General features: G+C 34.3%; 2 protein-coding genes across 2 annotated transcripts; one reads left to right on the top strand and one right to left on the bottom strand.

Moving 5' to 3' along the window:
* Positions 1 to 2306: 2306 nt before the first annotated feature.
* Positions 2307 to 6824, top strand: LOC108201057 (tobamovirus multiplication protein 1). The gene is made up of 11 exons (XM_017369344.2): positions 2307 to 2480; positions 3650 to 3740; positions 3834 to 3886; positions 4273 to 4365; positions 4465 to 4536; positions 4659 to 4731; positions 4902 to 4947; positions 5027 to 5090; positions 5479 to 5532; positions 5628 to 5705; positions 6481 to 6824. Exons 1-11 carry the CDS (start codon positions 2307 to 2309, stop codon positions 6571 to 6573), a joined length of 891 nt encoding a protein of 296 aa, XP_017224833.1. The 3' UTR covers positions 6574 to 6824.
* Positions 6825 to 7649: 825 nt separating this feature from the next.
* LOC108202203 (ubiquinol oxidase, mitochondrial) lies at positions 7650 to 9863 on the bottom strand. The gene is made up of 4 exons (XM_017370593.2): positions 9566 to 9863; positions 8418 to 8546; positions 7838 to 8326; positions 7650 to 7752 (listed from the first exon to the last, which is right to left on the bottom strand). The coding sequence occupies exons 1-4, from the start codon at positions 9845 to 9847 to the stop codon at positions 7693 to 7695; spliced, it is 960 nt and encodes a 319-aa protein (XP_017226082.1). The 5' UTR covers positions 9848 to 9863; the 3' UTR covers positions 7650 to 7692.
* Positions 9864 to 10502: the final 639 nt, after the last annotated feature.

The raw sequence follows: 10502 nt of genomic DNA, 5'->3' as shown, positions 1-10502 counted from the left end.
GCTATTCTCACCTCCAACAATATTCCTTATATTCATTCCTTATATACTATTTTATTATTAAAAGTTACCATTATTGCAATAGGTGAAGAAAGAGAACATATTTGTATTCAAAATTTATTATAAAATAAGATTTAGGAGAGGAGAGAGGTTACCTAAAGATAAGGCATGGCTAGTGGATCTTAGTGATTTAGGGAATCACTAAGATACTGTTGGAGTGGATTATTTTCCCATATTCCTCATATTTTGATTTAAGACTCCAAATAGGGAAGCTGCTGGAGTTGCTCTTAGTAACCTAACTCAATTAGGTTGGTGTTATAAAATTTAAACACGTCGTAAATCTTACTAAAGTCGCATTGGATTGGTTCGGCTAGATTGGGTTGATCGAGTTAAATATAAAATAGAATTTAGTGCAACACATATTTGTATTTGTTAGTTAATGACAAAATAATTCAGGAGTCCGGATATCAAAATCACGTACAACTTAATCTAGTATTATACAACGCATACGCAAACTACAATACACTATAATCTAAATTACGTTACACATAAGTATAAAATCCTTATATTAAATAAAATTCATAATTTCAGTGTGTAACATATAATATATATAAAAAAAAATTTAAATTAAAGTCAAGTAATAAACTAGATAACTCAAATAATATATGTCGCGTTGGATTGGGTTAAATTATCGTTGTGTAATATATAATAATATATCAAAAAATTTTAACTATGAGTCAAGTAAAAACCAGTAATATGGCTCATCATTGCATACTATATGTTGCGTTAGATTGAGTTAAAATTAACAAAACCCTAACCCCTATCCATTTAATTCGTTTTTTCAATATTTAATCTATTCAAAATTCGAGTTAAGTGATATCGGGTTTGGTCGACTCAAAATATTAGCGGATTATCGGTTTAATTGATTTGGTCGGATCATGGGCACCTCTAAGTGATTATATATAATAGATGAGTGATGTCATAGGATTGATGTGATTTAATTTATTTTTATTTATATTTTAGTAATTTGTATCTTTGTCGCTGTGTATATGTGTATATTATTTCAAAATAAAAAATTATGATTAAAAGTAAAAGTTTCAAAATTTGAATAGAACGGCACTGAGAAAACGTGGTATGTCGTATGTAACAAATTTATGATGTATATGCAGATTTTTTCTTCCCTCAATATTGATTATAGGCTACACAAACTCCTCAATTTATTGGTAAACTACACATGAAATGTCATGCTTGTCTATTTGAGTGGCTATATGCCTATATATATCAAACAATTGTCTACACCTAACATTAGACTTGTCCCATTGTGCCCACAATACTACGGTGATGGTTTTGGTCGTCTATGGACTTCTGCTTCTCTGCCGTGCTATTTGGAGGGAAATTGTCTCAATTTTAATCTATTTGAAGTAGAATAATAATTATGGAACACATGTAATGCATGTTTCGCCACCAAGTTCTTCGATAATAATTGGGTTTCTACTTTTTATGTCTCATTTATATTAAAAATCAGAAGCATTTGTAAGAAACTAACAATGTTAACTTTTGTTTTCAGAGCTTTTATCATTTTTTTCAAACTGTTCAATTATTTGTAAGTCCTAATTTACTTCTCACTTCTAGTTTTTTTTTTGAAACAAAGCACTTGCTTATATTATATTGCTTCAGAAATAAGATTACAACGAATGATTTCAGGAGCTGCACCGAACCGCTTCCTTGGACCTGACATAGAAAACGCATCCCGTGCTAACAAGTGAGCTACCAAAAGTACAGGAAGTATATTTTTTAAGTTTACCCAAACGGTTCCATAATATAATGTTCTATATATTTTCAAATTATGAAATTATATTTAGAAAATAATACATCTCGTGGAATAATTGAATATACCGCCAATATATTAAGAATCTGTGTCGTATTCGTTATTTTCAGAAAATTATATATTTTTATTTTATTTTCTAAAAATAAAGGTCACGTCAGACACCAATAATTTCTTATTGAATATTTTTATGAAAATTTAAATTTATTATGACTTCATTTTTCCTAGGTTGATTTATTATAAATTTCTTACATGAGAGGAATGAGCCAGCAATCACCATTTTTGCTGCGAAAATAACGAATCAACAAGTTATACAGTTCATTTTTCACTCCACGTGTGACACCCCATCTTCTTGCCACGTGTCCCCTCACCATCATCTTTTTTGATTTTATTGGCATTGATCTGATCGATACCTTATTTTTTTACAGGGGCTCAGTAAATTATTTAGAGATTTTTGTTGGGTTTCTTCCATTGATTTTGATCAATGGAGTTGATGAAGAAAATTGAACATATTGTTTTTACTAGCTATGATGAAGGATTTAGTGGCAGTGATAGCTTCTTGCAATGGTGGAGCCAGATCAAGTCCTCCAAACATTGGCAATTTGCCATTTTTTATGCTCTTTGTGCAGCTTATGCACTCATTTCTACAATTGCACTGGTATGAATTTACACACATGCACATGCATATCCGAACACGGAGGTCAGCCTATACTATAGTCCCGACCGATATTAAAATATGAGTAGAAAATTTAATGGTGTGTTGTTTTAGCCTCGACTATTTCGAAATCCTGGTTTCTTTGTTGGAATAGTTTTTGTTAGGACTGGTGGTAGAGGCATTTGTATGAAATTGTTGTTGATTGGTTAGCTGCATTTGTATTTTAATATGCCACATTGAAGGCTAGGTTTTTTCTTATGATTATGTTGTCCAAAACCATTTGACTTTGATATCATGATTGATTTAAGAGAGTGAGTGCTTACTCTTGGGTAATGTCTAACATTATAGTTTTAGGAAATTAGTGTAGTGAGGTTGGCTCTGGCTTGCGTATGCGCAATCCTTGCGCCTTTTTTCTGTTTAATAAACTGGTAGAGCTCTTATTCGTCTCAACCCGCTTGTCTTTCAGAAAATCATAGTTCTTAGCTACTTTGGTTTTATTAAGCAATTAATAGTTTGGCTAGGGTATGTAGAGTTAGACATAGTGTCAGTGATGTGTGAAGATTTCGTAATAATAAGGCTTGACACGTGATGGAGAAAAGCTAATGCAATTAGGTTGTATCCTGCAAAAATTTAATTTGGGTAAGAAAGACTTGACGAGTTATAAAACTTAACTATAAAGAGGAACAAAGAAGCATAAGAGAGTTTTGTCCTAGGAACCGTATAGCGGGTACCTTCTTCACTAAGTAAAATAGGTTGATGATTCGAGTTGGTGTAGGTGTATGGGTGTAAATAAACTTTTGCAACTGACAGTAATAATTATTTAAAAAAAGAACTTCTAAAAAGGTATGTGATGCAGTCATGATTTGTATGTGAATTTTGCTTAATTACAAATATTTCTGCCAAGTTTATGCGAGGTTATTCAGGTATATTCACAATTTAAAAAAGAAAAATGTATTTGGAAGGAGGAGGGATAAAAACAAGATTAACTAGTGATGGGAAGAAATTAAGTTCCTGCCAAGCAACTTAATGGGCTAAGACCTATTAAAGTTCAATTTAAGTTCTGTGCTATTTTGATCTAGATCGGTTACTGGCATAAGTTCACAGACTCCGACTGGAAAAAAAAATGAAGTAGATTGGTTCACCTGAATCTAACTGTTTGTTTCCATATCCAGGTGCAATTAGTTCGCATTCAACTGAGAGTACCAGAATATGGTTGGACAACACAAAAAGTTTTCCACATGATGAATTTTGCTGTTAATGGAAGTAAGGTTGCATATTTTATATCTACAATTATACTTAATTAGGGTGTAGGTAAATTATTTAACCTTTACTAAATAGAAATTTCTTGTGCGTCAGTAAGGGCTGTCCAATTTGGACTCTACAAGATTGTGTTCCACATTAAACCAAAAGTAAGTTATATTTAGCTTAATACTGCTCATGCAATTTACTGCAACATGTTTCAGCAAATTTTCCATTGTTTCTTACAGCTTGTCACATAGATCACACAATTCAGTATGTATCGTATATCATCCATTAATCTTTGGCTCCTTTTGGTTGGGAGGGTGATATATGAACAGAACGAAAATCTTTAGACAAATTTATAGGGGAGAAGGTTGCAAGAGGAATGAATTAAATAAAAATGAAACAGTGAACTTTTTCTGCGAAGATCATAGAATGTAACTGGATAGTCTACTTATTGATTATTATATGTTTGATGTTCAAGTTGATTTTCAATTCTAAGACTCGAGCTATCCTCTTTATCGAATGGAGAGTGTAACTTTTTATATGTACACAGGCATTTGATATAATAATTTTGGATCTTCCCGGTCTTCTCTTTTTCTCGACATACACGTTACTTGTCTTGTTTTGGGCAGAGATATACCATCAGGTATTAGTTTCCCCAGGCTGGACGTTCTTTTAATCTTACATTTCACATCAGGTAGAAAAAAGAGCGTATATTTATAATTTCGTCCTATTTATATTTCAGGCAAGAAGTCTTCCAATTGATAAACTCAGACCTGCGTACTTCATCATCAATGCATTTATATATTTTATACAGGTCAGAATTTCAAATGATCTTAGTTTATGTGGCATTTAATAATATATAAAGTAATTGAAAAAACATTCACCTCGAGCCATCCATTTCAATTGTTTATGTAAGAGAAAATTTTGGACTTTTAGGTTTGTATCTGGACTTATATGAGAATTAGTCGAAGTGCTGCTGCAGTTGAATTGGCCAGACTCTTCTTTGCAGGTCTGATTATTAATAATTATTCAATATTTACGTGTTACGTAGCTCTTTTTTTATAACTGTTACTGACATAGGACATTTGTCTTAATATAAAACAAAACATAGAAAGGCTAATGTTCTAAATTCCTTTTTTAGAACTTGATGGCTTTAAAAATCCAATTTCACTCTTGCAGTTATGTCACTTTGTGCTGCTCTTGGATTCATGGTATATGGTGGGAGGTACAAATCACTCCCTACTTGCAAGTTTCATTACATTCTCAAAAGGTTGCAATCATATTACTTTTCAATGTCCATGCAGGTTATTTATCATGCTACGGAGGTTCCCAATTGAATCAAGAGGCCGCCAGAAAAAGCTCCACGAGGTATGTCACTTACGCAAATGAGTGGAGCAATAATTGGAGTGCCCGTGGCCCCAAAAGTTTCTTGTGATATCTAGTTTACTCGTTTTTCTAAACTTAGATCATCTACGTACTAGTTAAAATGTGAAACAATCAGAACTGGATGTGTCAATGTTTGTGTCCGGTGAACGTACAGAATGAGTGAATTGATAGATCCAAAAAAAAAATTGCTATCAGCACAATTTATCTCATCAAAATAAGTATTACATTAAAAGCAAACTTCAAGCATTAAAAATCTCATGGACTTGAGTATGGTGATTTATTGCATTAGATTAGATGATGTTTTAGAGCATGTTGCTACTTTCTGTAACAGAATTTTGCGGCTAGTCTAAACCTTCTCTACGTTTGGCAGGTTGGCTTTGTCACTGGAATTTGTTGCACTTGTTTCTTGATAAGATGTTTAATGGTGAGTGTCCAGTAATCCTGATGTCTAAATGCATGTCATCTATATCTAATATCCTCATACCTACGATATACAACATAGTTTTGTTTTGTATTCAGGCTACTGTTTCTGCATTTGACGAGGATGCCGATTATGATGTGTTGAACCATCCCATTGTAGACCTTATATATTACACAGTAAGTAATCTTCTGAACTGTAAATTTAGCATTTTACTCCCAGCTGTCGTCTTGTAAACCGTGATAACATATATGCGTTTTGCCTCTCATTGCAAATCACAGTATTAAGAAACCAGAAAATCAACTAAGTGTCGTGCACAACAAAAAGTTTTTCCATTGGAAACAAGATAATAGTTTAGTCTGTAGCAGGGGTGATGCTATTTAATTATAGGGTTAATTATCTGATTGGGTACTCACTTCACACCAATATATCATCTGGGACACTCTCGACTTTTCGGTCTCATTTGGAACACTATTTTCAGGAATTGTATCAATCTTAAAAGTAAAAAAGTTAAATTCCAAAACAAATCGACAATTTGAGAAATGTTACTCATGGGGATTTAACACAGTAGGCTATAGGGATTATGTAGGTACGATTAATTGAATTTCTGTGTCCAAAAAATTGCTATATATGGATTATTAAGGTTCTTCCTAACCATCCTCTTCCACCATCAATTTTACCCCTTTTTTGGACACGGAAATTCAATTAATTGTACCCACATAATCTCTATAGCCTATTGTGTTAAAACCCTATGAGTAACACTTCTTATACTGTCGATTTGTTTTCGAATTTAACATTTTATTTTTAAGACTGATACAATTTCTGAAAACGGAGTTTCAAATGAGACTGAAAGTTCGAGAGTGCCCCGGATGATATATTGGTGTGAAGTGAGTGCCCAATTAGATAATTAACCCTTTAATTATACTATATAATTTGCAAACACTTGTATTTCAGATGGTGGAGATCTTGCCATCTGCGCTAGTCCTATTTATCCTACGAAAACTGCCCCCAAAACGCGTGTCAGAGCAATATCACCCTATAAGGTAATGAGTTGCTACCTGCAGCAATTTGGAGAGATTCACTTGGAGGATCTGCCACCTTGGCATCCGTATTGCTTCTAAACGTTGAGAACCTCGCTGTTAGCTGAAATGGATATTCTGTTTTCCTTATATATGTTCATGGCATCAATCTCCGTGATTTACTGTGACCTGGAATAGTGATGCTATATCAGAAATAGTGTTGAGCCTTGCCCCTCCTCTTTCTCCCACACGCTATGTACTCGAGCTTTCTTGTATTTAAGTTTTGTAGACCCGCATTTGGCTACTATGTCCATATAATTCTACAACTTCGCATTTGTTAATTGATTCATAATTCCAATGAAAACCTTTGAACGAAACATGTACATATAATTTGATGTTTTTATGTAGAAGTACAGTGTTTGATCATACCCTATGCTTAATACTGTACATTTCACATTTACAGTAAAATTATAGCGTGAAATATGTATAGATATAATGCTTAATGATCTTCTGGAATGCGGCAATGGGTTTCGTGAGCGTAACTTGAGTTGAACTAATAACTTCTAGATGATAATGGATACAATATTTCGTGCTGGTAGTTAACTTGTGTTGAACCACCGACTCTTAGATGATAATGGATACATTATTTCGTGCTGGTAATTAACTTGGAAATTTGACTAATCTCAGTAGTGAAGTTTATTTTGAGGCCTTGCATGAACAATAAATGATGAGGAAGGCCCTTGTATTTATCAGAAATATGGTTTTGCTGAAGGTGTAACTTTTGATAAGCAAGAAGATGAAACTTAGGACAAGATTTTGTCTTGTGATGATGCATATTGATTTAGCCTGTGTAGTTGTCTGAGTAACACTAAGCAAGAAAGCTTTCATTTATCTAACTTGAATTTACCTATTGTTTTTGGTGAATCATACAAGGATTGGACATGAAGAGTAAATGCATTCATCTACTGTACCATGATTCCCTCAGAAAGTTCATTATACATGTAGAATGAGAAGATCAAGTACATCATTCTTGTAGTGTTCTTGAGCTCTGCTGCGATTTTCTGGACACATAAGACAGCAGCAATTTCTTCTGCCTCAGCCTGTCGTTTTTATGTGCTTGTGCTGCTGTATTCATAACTAAATTTCTTCAGTGGTAGCCAAGCGGAGCTGGTGCATCCCTCAGTTCCTTTCCTTCGAAGTGGATATCCTGTTCGTAGAAAGCAAGAGAACAATCATACTTGACAGAAGTATAGGTTAACAGAATCGACATGAAAGGTAAGATCAAGACTTACAGATGCAAAATGGTTTACATCTCGATGATGAGCCTCATCTGCGCGAATAACTAGTATAACATCTCTCAGTTTAGCATCCTGAGGCAGTCTCCAGTAATCAATGGATATAGCTGGAGCCGGAACATTTTCTATCAGACCTCTATCGATGTCTTTCAAGTACTCTGTATACGAATGTATGGCCTCTTCTTCCAAGTATCCGACAATTCTATGTGCCAGCTTTGGTGACAGTATGTATAAGACGAAGAAAGCATTGAAGAAAACTCCCTGCACGGCTAAAACCAGGAGCCTCTCGTGCCATTTGGGCTGCACGAGCTCCACCATTGTCATCAAATGCATTCTTTCGTTTTCTGCTTCTTCAAGCAATGCTTTGATCCAACCTCCACTGTGCTGAAACTTTCTCAGAGATTTCAGGTGTAAAAGCATCCCTCCAACCATGCCAGGGACCGCTGCCACGGTTTCTAACATCATAGCGCGACATCCATATCGTCTCTGGTACATTATTTCATACAATTTCATCAAATGATCTCTGTGGCTTCTATTAAGATAAATCTTTCAATGTGATTCAGACATATGCTAGTACCTTGAACAGTATATCCGTCGGAAGTCTCAGAATTTTCACAGTCTTGTAAGCCACTTTATCAAGAAAACCCTTAGGTTTATGGTGTTTCTTCAGATCAATGGACACGTCTGCTTGATAAGTCTCCCATGGCTGCCAGAAAGGAACAGGGAATAGGTATTAATATGAACATGCATTAACTGAGAAGAACCAGAATACCAAAAGATACACACTACTTATGAACTCGAAACTGAAGTAATACACTTGCAATGTTAATGATGTATTGCAGATTGCAGTATTTCCCAGACTGTTTAAATTAATGAGTTGAGGAGCTCGTTTGTATGAAAATGTTTGCTCGATTCTGAAGTCATATTACTAGCTAACGGGCCTCGAATCATCAATAAGCTATATTACTCTGAATTGGATATGACGTGTTGGACATGACACAATTCAAGTAAGATACTCAAAAAATGTAAAGCGAATCATCAGTAAGCTAGTAAGCTATATTACTCTGAATGATATGACGTGTAAGATACTCATAAAATTTAAAGATCGGGGACATGACACTCATAATAGATTAATAAACAAGTATTATAGGTAGATGATTTAACAAAATGTAACAATCAAAGTTATGATGAAAATGAAACACAATTTGGTAAGAAATTCTACACATTAGGATCTTATCTACTTAATATTTTTTGTTTTCTTTGTTTGCACTGAGTGTTTACACTTCGACACACAATAAATGTCGTGTCACATCATTCAAGTGTCAGATACAACTACTCAGATGGAAGAGTCGGAGTAACATAGGAGGTATCAAGAGACATCATTTCCTCTCGATAACAAGAGATTGATCATCTGAGCCTCGTTACTCGCGAGGTGAAGAAGTGTAAGAGCAAGTATTGAAAGGAGATTGGGGCCGTTTGGCTGAACTTAAAATAAGTGCTTTTTGCTTAAAGTAAATAAGTGAAATAGAAGTTAGAAGCAAGTTGAGACTTATAAGTGATTAAAATGTTTGGGAAATAAGCAGAAGTCATGAAACAAAAGCTAGCATTCTCAGCTTTTTATAAGTGCTTCTTGACTTATTACACAAACAGTACGAAATAAGTGCTTCTAACTTATAAGCCTAGAAGTCTTAAAAGCGGTGGCCAAACACCACCATTGTTTCTTACCATAAAACAGTTCCAAGGCCAGTCACTTCCATCCTCCCTCTTAACTTTAGGCCGCGCAACTCCCCAATAACTCGTAACACTGACCTTATTCTCCTTCGCCGCCTCATCCCCCCCTTCTGCGCTCATCATCCTTGTCCCCAAAACACGAGCTCCGCCACCAATAATCCCCAGCCTCTGCCTATTCGTTATCGCGATATCATCATGACTCCGAAATGTACTAATAGGTGACTTCTGGCTGTTGATCAGCCGTCGAATAACAGACCTAGCTACCACTTGATTCATTTTCTCTTTTGTGAAGTTAAAGATTGTGAATGAAATTATGTAATAATGCAAGTTTATCAGAGTGAAAAATAAGGGAGGACACATGCATGCAGATTGAAATAGATCTGAAGCGTGTGATTTGTGGAGTAATGTTGATGTGAAGCCATTCGTTAGTTTCGGAACTTATGCACTAAGCCAAGTCTGATGGCTGTCAGTTTTCTCCGCATAATAATACCCTGTGCAAAAATAACGTAAATATAGGTTGCTTGACTTTTTGGCACACATTTTTAAGTCTTTTGACCGTGTAGTTAAAATTATTATTCTTAAGATATTTTTTTACGAATTATAATATTAGTCATATATTTTTATTCACAAAAAAAAGTTCTAAAAATATTGATTTAAACTTTGCGGTCAAAGGATTTAGAAATGTGTGCCAAAAAGTCAAACGACTTATATTTCAAAACAGAGGGAATATCATTTATAAAATTAATGATCATGGTATAGAGCATGTTTGGTGGGGCTTTGTTTATGTTAGAATTAACTTCTGATTCCTACTTATTATTTCTTAATTGAAAATCTTAATATTTTTTAATGACGCATTTTTACTGTTAAAATTTAATTTTATTATGAAAAATGTCTTTAAAAACTAATTTATAATATTTTGATAAATTGTACA

This window comes from Daucus carota, chromosome 9 (assembly GCF_001625215.2).
Source record: "Daucus carota subsp. sativus chromosome 9, DH1 v3.0, whole genome shotgun sequence".
NCBI classification, from domain to species: Eukaryota; Viridiplantae; Streptophyta; class Magnoliopsida; order Apiales; family Apiaceae; genus Daucus; species Daucus carota.
The sequence above is the reverse complement of the archived record's forward strand: the minus strand, read 5'-3'. Positions and strand labels throughout refer to the sequence as shown.

What these genes read in the sequence shown, in the direction of transcription:
- LOC108201057 (XM_017369344.2), top strand. Translation starts at nt 2,307, where the DNA reads ATGGAGTTGATGAAGAAAATTGAACATATTGTTTTTACTAGCTATGAT. An exon ending in GGGCAGAGATATACCATCAG is followed by an intron (nt 4,366 to 4,464) that starts GTATTAGTTTCC and finishes TTTATATTTCAG; the next exon opens with GCAAGAAGTCTTCCAATTGA. An exon ending in GGCCAGACTCTTCTTTGCAG is followed by an intron (nt 4,732 to 4,901) that starts GTCTGATTATTA and finishes TCACTCTTGCAG; the next exon opens with TTATGTCACTTTGTGCTGCT.
- LOC108202203 (XM_017370593.2), bottom strand. Translation starts at nt 9,847, where the DNA reads ATGAATCAAGTGGTAGCTAGGTCTGTTATTCGACGGCTGATCAACAGC. An exon ending in GGCCTTGGAACTGTTTTATG is followed by an intron (nt 8,547 to 9,565) that starts GTAAGAAACAAT and finishes CCTTTCTGGCAG; the next exon opens with CCATGGGAGACTTATCAAGC. An exon ending in CGACGGATATACTGTTCAAG is followed by an intron (nt 8,327 to 8,417) that starts GTACTAGCATAT and finishes ATAATGTACCAG; the next exon opens with AGACGATATGGATGTCGCGC.